This window comes from Oryzias latipes, chromosome 23 (assembly GCF_053564925.1).
Source record: "Oryzias latipes strain Hd-rR chromosome 23, Olatipes_Hd-rR_3.1".
In the NCBI taxonomy this organism is placed as follows: Eukaryota; Metazoa; Chordata; class Actinopteri; order Beloniformes; family Adrianichthyidae; genus Oryzias; species Oryzias latipes.
In genome coordinates, this window is record NC_136259.1 from 14,137,633 (window position 1) to 14,154,977 (window position 17,345).

At 43.1% G+C, this 17,345-nt stretch overlaps 1 protein-coding gene across 2 annotated transcripts; it reads right to left on the bottom strand.

Annotated features, from left to right (window-relative positions):
* Positions 1-967: 967 nt before the first annotated feature.
* Positions 968-16,448, bottom strand: mkrn1 (makorin, ring finger protein, 1). 2 transcript variants are annotated; one of them, XM_023952437.2, is made up of 9 exons: positions 16,192-16,448; positions 11,627-11,758; positions 6,871-7,052; positions 6,655-6,759; positions 6,300-6,523; positions 4,456-4,670; positions 2,396-2,506; positions 2,067-2,211; positions 968-1,642 (listed from the first exon to the last, which is right to left on the bottom strand). In XM_023952437.2, exons 1-9 carry the CDS (start codon positions 16,257-16,259, stop codon positions 1,430-1,432), a joined length of 1,395 nt encoding a protein of 464 aa, XP_023808205.1. In that variant the 5' UTR covers positions 16,260-16,448; the 3' UTR covers positions 968-1,429. The 2 variants fall into 2 exon arrangements, with proteins under 2 accessions (XP_023808205.1, XP_004083045.1); XM_004082997.4 differs by lacking the exon at positions 6,655-6,759 and having other exon boundaries at positions 16,192-16,394.
* Between the last annotated feature and the right edge of the window lie 897 nt (positions 16,449-17,345).

A 17,345-nucleotide genomic window follows, 5' to 3' on the forward strand; every position in this document is an offset into this window, starting at 1 on the left:
CATGGTTTAGTAAACACCACACAGCTGCAGGCCCGTTTACCAGATGTGAGGGGCATCAGGGCGGTAAGCGACTCCACCGCTTTGACTGGAATGACACCGTTGCAGGTGACTCCACTGACCCCCAGACATCGCTGTGAACGTTTGCAGTACAAGACCATGTGACCTGGACAATGCAGCAACAGTCTACCGTCCTGTTCACTGGTGGGTGTCGGGTAACCTTACATAAATATGATGGAGGTCAGCGTTGATGGAGAAGACAATACGCAGAGGTCAACATGGTCCCAAGGGTTCCCTGTGGTGGAGGAGGAGCAACAGTCTGGGCAGGCATCCCCAGTCAGAGCAAAACCCATTTGGTTCTTGTAGAGGGTTCAGTCGCAGGCAGGTACTTACCTCAGAAAGATCATAGAACCTCCTTCATCCCCCAATTCCACCAGAACACCCTTCAACGTTCTGTTCATGGAAGATATTGCTCCACCACATGGTACCAGAATGATCACAACTGGACTTTAGGAAGTGGGCGTGGCCTCATACGGTATGACCAGCAATGACCTCTGACCTGAACCCCATTGAGCACATCTGGGACCAGCTGAAGCAGAAACTGGATGATCGGACCCCCAAGTGACCTGCAGAACTGTATGTAGAACTTGTGGTAGAGTGGAACGCCTCAGAACATCATGAGTCTGGTGACAAGCTGTCACTGGTGGAAATACCTGCCATTGACATGATCAATGTTTGTTATTTGGGTCTATCTTTATTATTGTCTTCATTAATGGGGTAAAGAATATCAAACTAATGAAAAATGTAGTATTTTTTCTCATTCATTATTAGTGATATCAAAGGGATTTTTGAGTATTTCATCAAAATTCAGACGAAATCAAACCCTCAACTTCTTGTGAGTGGAGTACACTCCACCATCGGTGGTTCTGCTTCTTCAAACGCGACTGAAACACAACAAATCAAAGCAGAATTTCTGCACAACATGAAAATGATTACTGTCAATTTATTAAACATCAGCACAATATATTGGCTCTGAGCAGCTTTTATAAACAAACAGGAGAAGATCCGGCCTTCAGAAAGCGCCTGTAAAACCTGACCACATGCCCAGCTGGATTACAGTAAGAGTAGTTCAAGTGCATCATCAGACTGTCAGAATATGTACAAACCTGACCCAGTTTATTAGCAACAGTTACTCTTCTTCTCATGGACACAAACAGGAAGGAGTCACGAGGATAGAGGTCTATAAAATATTTAGCACGAGCGCACTGAGGTGGTTTTTTTTTTTTTTAGCGTTTTAGAAGTTCAGTTATGAATGGCCTGCTTCAAGGCACTGCCACAACACAGAGGGAGCTACTGTCCATAACTTGCACAAGACAGTCCATTCTAGTGTCTAGCATAAATGGAGGGGGGTCGGGGGTCGGGGGGGGGACTGCTATAGGTAAATCTCGTAGAAATCGTCCAGCTCCTCGTGAAACAAATCCCACTCGTCCTCCGAGTCCGTCACCTCGTCGTCCGTTCCTGCGGTGAGCAGCATGAGGAGCATCTCGCTCAGCTCCAGCGTCACCAGGTCCTCGTCCTCGTTGTCAAGCGAGTCCGGGCTTTCCCGCTCGTCCAGAATGTCCCACAGTGGGGTTCTCCGCGAGCTCTGTGGGGGAGGGGGGGACACAACAAACTCAGCACTCAGTAAAGCGGTTACCTCCTGCAAAAAGGGAGGTGTGGGGCTGCGTGGCATTGAGGTAGAAGCAGACAGACTCCATCTTCGTCTATTCCCAGTCTGTGATGTCATAGATCACATAAGTAAGGCAATTATAATTGGCCCGCGAGATCATATCAAATGTGCATTAGAGCTGGACATTACTTATCAATTTTCAATAAATATTGAGTTTAGTCCGTGACTTTACTTCACTGCTTAATTTTGGCCCACTGTGAATTTGAGTAAATTTCAACTTGAACAGGTTCAACGCTGGGAAGACGATAGATTTTTGTTTTGACAGTGTCACATGGTCACCTCTCCATTTCTGGGCTTTGGGAGGTGAGACGAAAGCATTTTTTGGGAGGGGGAGCGTTACCCGGTTTCTGCTGCTGGAGCCGGTCTGTCTGCGCTGTGGTTGAGCCTCCTCCAGACGCCCATCAGGAAAGGCGTGCTTGTAGAAGCAGTTGGAGCCGAAGGGGCAGGTCCCACGGCCCTCGTCAAAGTACCGACACGGTTTGTTCCTGCAGGAACCCGAGAACAGACACATGAAACCACCAACACTCGCTCTGTTCGCCTTTTGGGCGGGAAAAGGAGATCCTGGAGGTCTTCACAACACGGAGCTGAAACCTGGATGATACATCTACACAACAGGGGCTTCTGGATTGACACACTCACACTGCCTTTTCTTCTGTGTGTGTTCTATACCTCATGCCATCTTTGTATTTCTGAATCAGCTTCTGCTTGTCCTCCTTGTCCTCCACCCAGTACTCGCTTGGGATCACAAAGTTGGAGGTGATGCGACACTCAGGACAGGACCTGCCAGACGCAGACACAGACAGGTGTGCTTACAGACTCACCTGAGAGGAGGAACACTGCCGTGCACAAAGGGTTAACCATGACAGGAAAGTCAGTTTGTGACCGCTGAAGCAGTCGTCTTCTCCATTCACTGAACTTTCAGAGGCCGTCTGCTGTGCTTGGTTCAAAAGAAAGCCTCCATTTATTTCACTTTTTTAGATTAAAGGTACGAAAATGACGGATACATTTCAGGTATCATAATTCAGGTACATCACCACCCAAACAGGAAATGATGATTACACATTTGTTTTAAGAGCCGTAGAGTTTTCGACTTCAACAAATATCGTTATTTAGTTTATATCGTGGTAGATATTATCACCCGATATGAAAAAATCTATTTCGTGATGATAAAAATTCCATATTGCCCAGTCCTATTGTAAACTATAGGAAAGGAAGTACAGTTTGAAATAAAAACAAAGTTGAAGTAAAAACATCTAAATATAAATCGTAGCCAGTGAACTTGTCTTCTGTTTGATGCTGAGAGCCAACCAAGGCGTACATCGAATCAGCAGCGGTGAGTCAAATAAGGACAGGGAAGAACAAAACGACTTATTGTTGTAGATAACATCCAGGGAATGTCAACAAGCTGAAATACCATTAAAATAAATAAAGTCTGCATAATCTAAAACGGGGAGCATTTATTGAGAAACTAATCTTTTTCTTACATGCAAGTTAAAGCGTTACAGATGTTGAATGAATGTAAGCTTGGGAAGATAAATTTGGTTCTAACCAAACACCAAGATATTTAAAAGACTGTTGACTCTAGAGGAGAAGAATACAAAAAATGTACATTAAGGTTTAATTAAGTGTTCATAGACTGCGTTTGAAAGAACACAGTTCTTGAAATCGTGCTGCAAAAACCCAATAATGTCTGAGATGCTTCATTTAGAACAGTAAATAACTGCATCATCAGCATAAAGATGGATGTTACATTTTGTACAGAAATTTGGTAGGTTATTAATAACGATAGAGAACAGTACTGCCCCAAGAAAAGATCCTTGAAGAAAACCGTTATTTATTCAAATAAAATCTAAATGGCTACCCCTGAATGATACACACTGGTGGCATAAACAAAAGTAAGAATTAAACCAAAGAAGAGAGTTATTAGAAAGACCAACTGCATACAATTTATCTAAAAGCAGATAATGATCAACTCAATCAAACGCTTTAGTTAGACCCACAAAAGAGCACCTGTGAACATTTTGTTATCAAAATGAGAGAAAATATTATTTGTAAATGTTATAAGAGCAGTGGTAGGAAAATTCTTTCTGAATCCTGATTGATAAAGAGCAAATGTTATTTGAAGAGAGGAAGTTGATTAATTGATTCAAGAAAATTGTCTCAAAAACCTTCACAACATTATTAATAACCGAAATAGGTTGATAGTTGTTTACATTTTGGCTATCCCCAACTTTATGTAATGGAAAAACTTTAGAGCATTTCTATACATAGGAACTACGCAAGTAGAAAGTGACAGATTGAAAAGTGACATTACATCACTGAACCCTGACCTATCCGACCATGGACAAACGGGTGACAGCCGTTTGAATACGCCCAGATATGGAGCTTAAGCTTGAAGTTTGCTAAAGAACACAAAACGTTTTGTGAACCACCTCAGGAAGTCCGCTGGCACAGATCGGATCCAGATGCTTTAAATCAAACTGCTTTCATTATCAAAACAAAGTTTGTGGAAATACAAACCTGTTAAACACCCGTCTGATATACAAAATCATTTAATAATAATAATAATAATGGATTGGATTTATCTGCGCTTTTCAAGACACCCAAAGCGCTTACATTGTGTCCATTATTCATTCACTACTCATTCATACTTGGTGATGGTAAGCTACGGTTGTAGCCACAGCTGCCCTGGGGCAGACTGATTTATGCTAAAAACAAGCTTCACTCACTTGATAATTTTGCTCTCAAACTGCTTAGCACTCCTCCACTTGCGAATGCACTTGAGACAGTAACAGTGGCTACAGTTGGAGAGGATCCCAAAGCGGCGCTCGCTGGGGTTGGTTTTCTCGAACACCACCTCCATGCAGACGCCACACATCATGTCTTTGCTGCGCTGGATGGCAAAAGAGATCTCCATGTCTTTCTCATGCGCTTCAATGCAAGCCTGCAAAAAGAGGAGCAAGCACTCAGTGATTAGTCCAAACAGGCTTTCATGAAGCAACACTGTCATGTAGAACAGCAGACATTTATACAGATGATACTGAACTGCTTATCAAATAAACAGGAGATCTCTCCCAGTTTAAAGATTTAGAGACTGATTTTTCTTTTCCTATACTCCGATCAAACTGAGGTTAATTTTTTTTCTCATGGATTCATCATCACACTGAATGTCTTTCATTTGGTCTTTGTTCAAACTGAGAGAAACCTTGGTATCATTTTTGATCAAAACTTGAATTTCAGCTCATAAATCAATTTTCTAGAACATCATCTTTCATATTTGAAATATTACAAAATCCAGAATGAGAAAGAAAAATGACTTTATGGAAATCAAGATTAGACAGCGGTTATTTTTTAGTATCAAACTGTTCTCCAAAATGCTGCGGCCAGAGTTTGCTAAAAATAAGGGTAGATCATATTCAACCCATTTTAGCTTCTTTTCATTGTTTTCTGATAGTTAAAAACAGAATAGATTTCATATTTCTTTTACTAAGATTTAAAGATTTAAACAGAGAAGCTCCATTTTCTGTCAAAGACCTCATAGTCCCATTTTTTCCGAACAGAACATTTTGTTCTGAGTCTGCAGGATTACGAAGCCCGTTACCCGACATGGGTAAAAATGAATAAAAAATTCGTCCCCACGAAAAAATAATAATTTGTTCTCACGAAATAATAATAATTTGTTCTCACGAAATAATAATTCTCGTGATGTCATTCATAAACACAGATGGCTTGCTGCTTCCCCTTGTAATATTTTAGAATATAATTTTATCCTGTTGTATTTGAATGCACCTCAGGTACAGTGACATGTTGATTGGTTGAGATGCATTATGGGATATGTGTGATGCATGATGGGATACTTACAAAGTATGTAGCCATCGGATGCCAAGTGACTGCTAACAACTATGTTAATAAAAGACAAGTTACCTCAGGACGTCCTGAATATTATTATTCCTGTTCGACCTTAAAGTACAACATCCCTTACCGCAGCGGCTCTCCGTCTGCCGGCCAGCCAGCCGCCCGCTTGGTGCTCCGCAGCCGGGCATAGCTCACCCGCTATTATTTTGTGGGAACGATTATTTCAGGGAAGCTAATGGTTATTTCATGGGAACGAATTATTATTTTTTTCTTTACCCATATCAGGTCACGGACTCCATAGAAGGCGCTTCCTTGAATTTCATATACTAAATGGAGGGGGGCTATTTAGTAGAACCAACAGTTCAGGAGGTACCTTAAGGGTGACCTTAAGCAATGACTTGAGTTTAGCTGCTAAGGCTTCTACTGCTGAAGGTCATTTTATGACTCTATATGGACAGACTTTAAACTCCTCCCACCATCCCTTTAGTTCATGGACAAGATGAGAAGACACAGAGAAAGGTTAAGACTATTTCTACAAGGTTCTGGTCAAACCGTAGCCAGATACAGACATGGGGGGAGGGGGAGTACTAATACAGTCATGAATTTTGTCCATTTTTCTACTGCAGCTTTTTCTCAGTGTCATATTACCACACAGATAACTGTAGTTTCCAAAGAGATGTTAAAAAACAAGCCCCCCACTGTTCATGTGTGCCGTCACCTTGGTGTGCTCTGAGCGCTGGTTGTTGTCGGTGGGGTGGAGGACCTGAAGCCCACACATGTCACACACGTCGCCATGGAGATAGGCACAGTTGATCCCATAGCGACACTCTCCAACGGCAGCATAGGGACAGAGCTCCTTCCTCAGGTCTTTGTTCTCCAGCGCCGCGTCCGGGTCAAACTCCTCGATGAGAGGAACAGAGCTTTCCCCTTTCACCGGCTCGGCTGCACACACACAAACACACACTAGGGGTTAGAGAAACCTTAACACTCATTCATATTGTGTCATTTAGTCACTAACGTGACTTTGAAGTTTTTCCTCTGAAAACTTGCTGAAAAACCAGCAGCAAACCAACCGTTGAGGCCTGGAGTCTGACCCTGCGGCCTTAAACAGTCAGACAGCGGGTGGTGGTGGGACCCTCTGAGGTTTACACCACCACCCCCAATTTCAGGAAGGGCAGCTTCATATATGAGGAGATGAAGGAAGGTTTTTCTTTATTTAAAAATGTACATTTATCGCCAGAACCAACAGCAGATATTTAATGTTGTGTGAATTAACGCTGGTGACTCACGGCGTCCACAGTACGGCTGTCCAGGAACAAACTCGGCTGCGTTGACCCAGTCCTGCCCCCCTTGTGCGGGTGTCAGCCCACTGGGTTCTGCGTGTGACGGGTCAGACAGCGAGGCGGAGGCCGGCAGCAGCGTCTGGGAGGTTGGCAGCTCCTCTTTCCGCGCAACTTTACTGTGTTCAAACCTGAATGAACCAGACAGATTAGATCATGATCATGTAGACTCAGACGATGGGACGCCCACGCCAGCAGTTCCAAACCTTCTCTGCACCGCAGACAAGTATAAAGTCAGACATGACAGACAGGCTTTGGTGAGGCTGAAAATAGGCTGTCGTTTTCTAGGACATAAATGGTGAGCAATATCAGAGCTATCCAGCCGTACAGTTTGGATCCAGATTCCAGCTCAGACGAGGAAAACTAAGACGTTCATGGATCCATTTGTCTGCAGGTGGAGCAGAGTAGGGAGCTTATTGGATCTACGTGCCCAAAAGCTGAGTCCCTCAAACGGCCAAATCGTGCCACAGGACCTCAGATCACGTCTGCACATTCACTTAACATTGAAACTTCACGTACCTGACGAGCAAACCGCGTCTGGTGTGAACGCAGCTTTAGCTTCTTCGTGACCATCCCCATGAATGAAGTTTGGTTTTTAATTCAGGGTGTGACATACGTGATAGCTTTGGAGAATTAGTGTGTTAGTGATCATAGCAGCTCAGTGGTCTTGTGCCCTGAGACTGGATGGTTGAGAGTTCAAATCCCTGGCTAAGTCACACCAAAGACTCTGAAAATGTGATCAAATCCCTACCTGCTTGACCCTCAGCAGTTAGGGGTTGGAATCGAGGGGGGGAGGGTCCAAAGCATGGTTGTGTCTACAGCTCACGCTCCCCCGGGGTCAAATGCTGGAGTCACACACCCAAGTCCTTAATTCTAGACCACCTGAGCAACCAGACAAAGCCAGTGGATGCTGGGGTGAAATGGACTCTGGTATGAGTAGCCAGGTGTGAGCAGAGGATTCGTCTTTCAGCACCAACTCGAATTCCTTGTGCTCTCTTTAGCTGCTTTCATTCATTACGGTTGATTTTGCATGTCAGTGTGTGCCGATTTTCCAACACAAAGACCACGCACACGCCTGCCTCCTGGAACATGGAGGGTAAAGGTATGACGTAAAGGCAGCTGGAACGGGAAAGGGGGAGCAGAAGGAAGCAGGACGAACCTGCAAACCCAGGACAGGAGGAGGCGCAGCTCTGACAAAGCGCAGCAGAGAAAGGGTTATGTAATGACAGCGCCTGCTGCAGAACGGGGAGAAACGCACTCCTGCAGAGGGAGAGGGCGCCAGACAGAGCATCACAAAAGAACGGAGAAAAGAGCTGAGCCCAGCCGAGTCACACGAACAATGCAAGCAGCCCCCTGACTACAGCAGCACAACACAACAACAGGCAGCAAGGATGGAGGCTGTGAATGACTCACATGCATCCCAGCTGCTAATGGGAGGGGGGGGGGGGGGGGGTCTGCTATAGAAAGGCTGCTGCAGACAGTCTGAGCGTGAAGGAGGCTGTCTGCATCAGTCCAGCTTGAACCCACTCACCTCCTGTGTCTTTGTTCCTGTCAGGACTTCCGCTGACAAACGTTCAACATTCAGACAGCAAACACGTCTGCTGACAGACGAGGAGGCTTCTGGACCAACGAATTTAGAAGCTTCAATAATGCAGAAAAATGATCAGCAATAGCTGCCAAGTTAAATGTTGGAGGCTAACTGGACTCCTTGAAAGACAGGCTCTATTTTTAGATGTGGGAGGGGGGGGGGGCAGCCATGCCATACTTGAGAGACTAAAATTACTTTAATGGTCCTTGTAAAATAATCCTCACTGATCATAATAACATATATTAATTTACATGCAAGTACTTTCTTTTTTATAGGAACTTATAAATATAAATGGAATACTTGGGATAACGAAGAGTAACTTTTTTTGTCATTATTGGTAATGTGTAATGCTAGTATTATAAATATTAGTATCCACTGAACAGTGTCTGTTTACTCACACACAACCCATGATGTGATTTTCCTGCCACAGTTTTGTTTGTTTTGTTTTTCTCTCCATTCCACTTCCTCCATGTTTGCACGTTGGATTATTTTTGTCTCCCCCATTTTGTTAGAATAACAAGAAAAATAAGTAAAAGGCTCAGTTAGATTTTAAATGTAAAATTATTGCAGTAAAGACAAAATAAAGTCAAACAGCTATAAAGACTATTAGAACTGACAATAATGTTGATCAATAATCCCTGAAATAGCTAACTAAATTAAAATCATGCTTTAAGAATTTTCATCACCAAAGTAAATAGGGATACGAAACATCAACATGGTTTAAAAAAGGAAAGCTATAAACCAAAAAAAAAAGTTTCTAGAACTTTTCTATGACTGATTGATTAAAAAAAATGTAAAACGTGTTTTTACCTAAAGAAACTTGATCTGAAGTAGCATTTCGGGGTATTTCTTTACTTAAATATTGAATCAGGAGCAGGTGAAAAAAATGGCCTTTAAAACAAAATATTGTAGTTGTGATGCAGAAAATATGCTGGGTGGTAGGGTTGGGCGATGTCCCTTAAATTGGCAGTTGACGATGTTTGCAGTAAACCACCGGGATGGACGATGATATTCTCTTAGAATCTCTGGTTGCAGGGAGCTTATGGTCCACCCTACTGGGTGTGTGAGTGAGAGTGAGAGAGAATATCCCTTTTGGAGTCACTGGGTTGCTGGAGCCTATCCCAGCTACTGTTGGGTGAAGGTGGGGTAGACCCTGAACAGGTCATTCATTACTCCATTACAGCACCGCACACTCACATTCACACCTAGGGGCCATTTAGAATCACCACTAAACCTATGAAGCATGTTGTTGAAATGTGGGAGGAAAATGGAGTGCCTGGAGAAAATCCATACATACACGAGAACACGCAAATTCCACAGAGAACTAAGCTAGCCAGATTCAACTTAGGGTGAGAGCACCAACCCCTACACCACCGTGCAGCCCCTTTAACCACACTATATCACCAAAGGTATTTGCTCACCTGCCATGACTCCCACATGAACTGAAGTGCCATCCCATTCCTAACCCATAGAGTTCAATTTGATGTTGGTCCACCTTTTGGAGCCATTACAGCTTCAACTCTTCTGGAAAGGCTGTCCACAAGGTTGAGGAGTGTGTTCATAGGAATTTTTGAGCATTCTTCCAAAAGCGCTGAGTTTCTATTGCTCCCAAACTCATCCATTTTGTTCCGATAGAGCTGACAGTTGGCTGTGGAATATTTAGGAGCGAGGACATTTTATGACGGAATTTGTTGTACAGGTGGCATCCTATGACAGTTCCACGCTGGAATTCACGGAGCTCCTATTCTTCCAAATGTCTGTAAAAACAGTCTGTATGGCTGAGGGCTTGATTTTACAAACATGTGGCCAGGCCAAGTGATTAAGACACCTGATTCTGACCATTTGGATGGATGAGCCAATACTTTTGCTAATATAGTACATCACTGATTGCTTTAGACCAGTGGTCCCCAACCCCCGGGTAAAAAACAAACGTCTTTGGAAAGTTTCTTTGCCAAGGGGAAAACGCCCAGCCAGGAAACAGAGGAGGAGCCTTCCACTTCCAAAAAAAGAAAGCTACATTTAATAGACAGTACTTCTTTTTTGAACCATGACTGTGGGAAGGGGAGAGAGAATGATGACACCTGTGCGATATACTATGTTGTGCGTGTCAAAATAAAAGCACGGTTTAAGTCCTGTCACGTGTCTGTTCCTTCTTCAGCATAGCTTTGCTTCCTAAAGACCGGTCCGTAGAAACTTTGTGTGACGTCATACCGGTCCGTGGCGATATAAAGGTTGGGGACCGCTGCTTTAGACCATGATATGGGTTTAAAGTGCACCTGTTGTTGGTCACACCTTTGAAAAAAAATAATTTGATTTTGCAACTAAATTGGTTGCGCTCTTGAGCCGTGGATCAGAAGTCAGGAGACACTCTGAGTGTCTTTGGAACGGTCATTTCTTCCCTGTCAACAGTGACTAGAGGTAGAAACAAATAAAGGGCAGAGTTGTAGGAGCAGCTGTCTCACGTCATGAGAATAATGACATTTTCAGAGTGCCAGAACACATACAAACAGAATTTAAAAAAAGAATTGAGAAACAACAGGACCAGTTCTGTACAATCTGCAAGTCCTTGAGTTTCCAGGAGGTGGGGGTGGGGGTGGAGAGCACTGCTGTAGTGGAGTCTGGAGGAGACAAAAGCATGAAGGAGCTTTCCTGCGTCAGAGTGAGGGTGTGAAGGAGTCTGGCAGCGTTCTCCAGACAGAAAGGAGATGGCTTGCACAGATAGAGGGTGAGAGTTTGAAAGCACAGCTGAGTGACTGTTGATAAGAATGAGATGTTTAGTCCTGAGAAGATGAGAGTGTAAAAGAGGGAACCCTTAGTTTGCCCGTGTTTTGATCTCCTCCGGCGAGGTAGTCAAAACGGTGGCGATACTGGTTAAGGTGGCGGTAAAATGGGGATGGGTTGGTTTTGATCTAAATGTGTCACCATTGCAGCAACAGCAAAGCATCTTCAGACACAAACAGCCCTGACAGAACGTAGCCGCACCCCCATAGGGACCATTACAGAACCCCAGAAGAATCCATGAAATCACAGGTAGATGACTAAAACCCAACAGCCACGGGCCAAACTTTTCCTCCACATCCAATAACATCGGCGCTGCATTGCTGCGCGGGTCTTTACCTGCAGCGGTCTCCGTACACGCAGTTTCCTTTCTGAAAGAACTTGCATATCATGGTTGCAGGTTTGCTGCTGGTCAGATCATGGGAATACCGGCAGTTGTCTCCTTCTTTGCAAAGACCATGCATGAAGTATCTGAAAGCACAAAGGACAAACATTTTAGACAACCGTTGTTTAAAGTTTTCTATGCAACTCCGAGGGCCAAACAAATAAACAACAACAGCAAACCCAAAGATGGTCCACATTCTTCTACAGTTTTTGAAGTTCTCTATGCTGTAATATTTGCAGTCCATGCTAACCGAAGAATAAACACGAATCAGGGTCCATTTCCTGTGTAAGCTGTTATCAGACGTTGAGGTCAAGATGTTCTCGGTTCAGAACAGTCTGTTGCAAATCCTGGTCACGGATAGCTTTTGAAGTTTTGATGTCCTTGTTTGCAGAGTTCAGCTTCTCACCTCGTGAGTCCAGTAAAGTTCTCAGTTACCATGGTGATTTCCTTTTACTGCTTATCTTTAACTGAGACTGTTGTGACCAAGAACTTCTCCAAGTCTTCAACACTCCCAGCTACCATAACCTTGGCCAGCTCTGCTGGTCCATTTAGTTTGATGAGTATTTTACATTTTCTTGCTTCAATGAAGCTGGTTTTTGTTTTTGATTCACAACTTTTGTGATTATCTCTGGTTTATCAGACTCTTTTGTCCTGGGGATGGGCTGGCAGGTCTCAAGGTTATTCACATCCAGAGAAATCCCTTTAGACTTGAGAAAAAGCCTCCACCTGTTGCTCCGCTCCAGCTCACTGTGTTTGTCAGAGTTGTTGGCAGTCTTTCGGGCTCTTAGCCTCCTCACTTCTTCCAGAAGCTCCATCAGTTGTTTCTGTTCTTAATGACCTCTGCCAAGACGTAAAGTGACATGTTCTGTCTTCTTCATCCATCGCTGGCATCTGCTTTAGTCAGGGATTGCGGTTTTGCAACAAATAAAGTCTTACGACGCTGCTAACCGCTGGCACTGTGACGTCAACACGAATATTGCTTTTATTATTAATGGAAATAGGACCGCATCCTTCCTTCAAAGAATTAGGTCATTGTTTCTCATGAATATATGTGGTTGTAAACAAGTCTCGCCTTCCATTATGAATATAATACAAACTAGAAACACCAAATCTTGCTATTCCATCAAAGACCACTGGAGGCAGGTTGCAAAAGGAAGCCATTTCCCATTGACTCCCATGTTAAAGGCTCGAGAAATTCTACCAAAAATAAAATCGGGTATCAAGGATCTTTTCAGTGTGTGTTTCTCTGTTCCCCATCATTGACAACTGTGTGTGTGTTTTTTTTTTATCAGTTTTTCAAATTTGCAGACATTTAGAGTTTTTTTCCCCCTTTATTTTCAGGTGGGAGGACTCAAAAATGCTTCAAAGGTTATGTTGCCCTCCCTAACCGTCTTTTTTGGAGCGCAGGTCTAAGTTTCTGTCTCACTTTTAGACTTCCTGTTCACAGAGCAGATTCCACATGTTAGACATTCTCCAGTGTCTATTCATCTACGGGTGAAACATTGATATTTTCCTTTCATGCAGATGTAATAACTAATCTCCGTTTCCTGCCTAATTCTGGTGAATGTTGAAAGGCTTGGGCGTGCTTCAAACACTTTGTGAAATCTGTTTGCGTCCTTAGCAAAACAAAATTAGCTTAAAACTACACTTACTAGAAAAATGCATTTAAAAACTAATTAAAGGAGGTCTCTGAAGATTCTGGAATTTAATTAAAAACTAAAGGAAGTTTAGAAACTGAAATAACTAATAAATACTTTAAAGGTCTGTGCTTCTGTCCTTGTGCTGTACCTCTAAAAAGGTTAAACCCAACATAAAGTGGAAAGAGAAAACATTACCAAACTTTACATCAACTGCAGCTATAATGCCTCCTGAAAATAGACCTTACTAAATGCTAATTTAGCTGAAAAGACTTTAATATTATTTTTACTAACACTAACAAAAATAAATAGATGAATTACTTTGAGGTCAATTGGATGATTTTTGCAAAATGTCAGACAAGAAAGCCAAATGATCAGAATGTGTCATGTGAAGGATGGGCAATAAAATGATAAAACATATTTCGATATAACTTTCTCAATAGAATGAGTCTATCAAAATAGACTCACTATAGATTAAAAGTTAGCGGGTTAATCATCACATGACAAGTTAATGTTTGCATAAACTTAGTCGTTTCAATTTGGTAAATTTCTTGTTTCTCCTTTCCTCCTCTACAGCCTGCACGAGAGTGAAACAAGCACATGAGGTCACTTCACCTGTGTAGCTTTCAGTTTTGAGTGATGAAACAGCGGAATATGCAGTGATTTTTACCAGGATCCAGTCAGAACTGGAGGATAAAAAGCTGCTTCACTTACAGCAGCAACAATCAGATGAATAAAACGTGTTGATATGGAGACCGCGCTGTTATTAGACGCTAATGCTATGATGCTATGCTAACGAGCTGTTCCCTCTGTCACTTAAATGTAAACACTGACGGTTTAAAATCGGACAATATTTTCACAGACCGGCCGTTAAGACGTGACGGATCAATACAACAAAATTAATTCATTGGACATGAATAAAAAACTGCATTTTTATAAATAACACAATTGTGTTTTAGCAGCGTGTTTGTTGCATTACAGTTTTTTGTGTGACCTGTGACCTGTCAGGTGTGAATCCCCCTGCCCCTCTTCCTCGTGACACACCTGCAGCTTTAATGTCAATGATATAATAACAATAATAAAACATTATACTGTTTTCAGGCCGTTTTTGTAATGACTTTATATAAAATACAATGGAAGCAGAACTAGGACATCTCTATTGAATCTGTCCTTGTTTTCTCAGCATTTTTGAATTTGAGTTTACAGTTAGATTTATGAGAAAGTCAAGATATTTACACCAAGCGACGACAATTTGGATTGGATTCATCATTTGCCCTTTAAAGCCAGTTTTTAGACTGTAGGAGAAAAACTAAGAACCTGGAGAACAGGTTGGGTTACACCTGAAGGAGGGGGAATATGCAAACCCTGCACAGAAACAAACCAGCTGGGATTTGAACCCTGAGAGGCAAGAGTGATAACCACTACACCCCTGTGCAGCCCCCAGAACATTTCATGTATTTCTAAAAAAAATAAAAAAATCTAAAACCTTTGTTATTAGATCATCTTTTGATCTATTTTAAAGTGTTCCCAGTGCTCTTTTGTGATTTTTTTTAAAACAAAATTCCCCAAAATCTGTGTCATATTCTAGGACATAGTTTCTGAAGAACAGGAGGAGCTTATTGGAAATTCACCTGCGAGTAGTGGGCACAACTGTAGGTGTGGTAAGCCTGCACTCATTTCCCATGATCCCTTTGTTTACAACTCTCTCCAGCTAGACTACAGCCCCTCACACCCCCAACCTAACATTAGCGGTGCAACAAAAATGGATTTCTCCAAATTTTGATCCAGATTCCAACTCAGATGAGGAAAACAAAGACGTTCATGGATCTATTAGTCTGCAGGTGGATGCATCAGAATGGAGTGGAGCAGGGAGCTTGTGCTGGTTGTAGTTTCTACAAAAAACTACAATCTTTTTCAAACTGCTCTTTTTTTCCTCGTTTGCTCCCATTTCCCAATGATTTGAATAAAGAACTAACCAGAAATGAAACGTTTAGTCATAATTTTCTTTAAATGTGTCCTTTATCATCAGAAAAATGCTACAAAAACATTTCCATTGGAGTGGGTCGTGCTCAGTGTTCAAACTGTGTAAACTTTGAACCAGCTGAAAGTTTCCTTCCAGCTGTATTATTATTAACACTGCTCTATTCATTTTCAATAGAAACCAGTGTTCTATTTTGGAACCAAAAGTAAAGGAACATCAGCAGCAAGATGCTGAAAACAGGAAGAAAAACAATCAGAAGAGGAGTCTCGTTTGAAATGCTGTCGTTCAGCAGAGTCTGGACGACCTGATCATGTGGATCTGGACCGGACCGGACAGACAGACCTGTCGGTTCTCCTGCCCTGACCCGGTGATCGGTGAACGACCTGAACTAAATGTTTTCAGTTTTGACGGAGGAGCAGATCCATATGGAGGAATAATCTGCTGACTTGTCGCACTTTCCCCGCAGCACTTGAGCCGAGCTGCTCCTCTGGAGCTCAAACACACAGGCCGACAACCAGCGGGGCTGACGCCGGGGACGGAATTCGGAGGGGACCCCGCAACAGAGCCAGGAAGCCGGCAGGACGCTTCCGTTCAAATTAAAAGCTAAAACGGGGTTAAGTTTGGTCGTAGTTCGAGGGGCCGGTGTCGTGTGTGTGACCCGGGTTGTCGGTGAGATCCTGACCGCGTCGCTCGCGCAGACGGCGGTGAGTCGCCTCGGAGCTGCGCTAACGCAGAGCAAGTCAGCAACGGAGGAATCTGGTGACGTTAACACAGCTAAGCTAACAGTAACACGGACACAGGCGTCAGCCGGCCGGCCGCGCGCCCCGAAGCCCCGCTTCTCTGTGGCCCAACAACACCCCAGGCCCCCTGGACACTATATCGCGGGGTTACGGTGGCTCACCGGCAGGTTACGTGTTTGGTCCAACCTCCTGTTACCGCCGCCGTAGACGCTGCTGCTGCCTCCGCCATTTCTGTTTATGTTGAGGAGCCCCAGCCGGATGTTCCGGACAGGTCCGCCTCAACTCGGCTATTTCCGTCACACACATTTCAAAACGAACCTTTCCGAGAGTCTGTTTACACGACTGTCGTATGTCCCGGATATCTAACGTTCTCTCTTGTTATTTTATGTATGTACTTTTTTATCTAAAGCGGTTCTTTGTTTTGCTTTTAGAATTTTTTGAATATGATTTTTTTTAAACTCGAGTTCCAAATGTCCAAAAAAAAAACAAAACAAAAAAAAAAACAAAGACATGGAAAAGATTTAGAAGACCTATATCATGCAAAATCAACTTCTTACATTCTTGCACTGATAGCTGTTATTAGCATGGTCTTGCTAATCCTATTTTTTTATCATTATATTTTGCTGTCATGCATGGTATTCAAGTTACAAATTGACCAATCAGATGCCTCAATAAAAGTAGATGGCGTCATGTCAAGCATTTGAAGTGTTTGATTGACAGATTATCCCCAGTTCGGTTTCAGTGGGAGGAGTGTGGCCTTCTAACATGCTCACTCCTGACTCAGGGAGTGGTTGCCATGGAAATGTAGACAAACCAATCACGGCTTACTGAGGACGTAAGGGTTCCAACACGGCAACAGACATGTCACGGAAAAATGTCCATTGAATTGACTTAAACTATTTGGACCCGGAAGCAAAGCAATTTCTTGGGTGATGTCACACGCACTTCGTTCACTTATGTATTATATAATGGTTCTCACACTTTGACGTCACAAAGTGAGGAACAGTCCCTCCAGAAAGAGTCTGTGCTGCCAGCTCCGCCTCCAGGTTAACACACACCCGCTTCCTCTGCAGAGCTAGCAGTGATTGGCGATAAGCGTTCCTTTTGTATGCAAAATATGCAAATCCATCAATGCAAAAGTTTGGATGTTGATCATTTTTGTGGGTGAAATGCAGACCATTTCACATCGAGGCCAGCTCTCGATTGACATCATGAAATAGGCGGCAACCACAAGGAAAGGAGGCAGAGCCTCAGAGATTGTTGCGTTTCACTTCCGGTTAAGAAATTTGCTGCAAAAACAACTAATATTTCATTT

Coding starts and splice junctions, on each gene's coding strand:
- mkrn1 (XM_023952437.2), bottom strand. CDS start 16,259: ATGGCGGAGGCAGCAGCAGCGTCTACGGCGGCGGTAACAGGAGGTTGG. Junction 7,053..11,626: donor GTGTACGGAGACCGCTGCAG/GTAAAGACCCGC, acceptor TGGTTCATTCAG/GTTTGAACACAGTAAAGTTG. Junction 1,643..2,066: donor GCTCCAGCAGCAGAAACCGG/GTAACGCTCCCC, acceptor CCTCCCCCACAG/AGCTCGCGGAGAACCCCACT.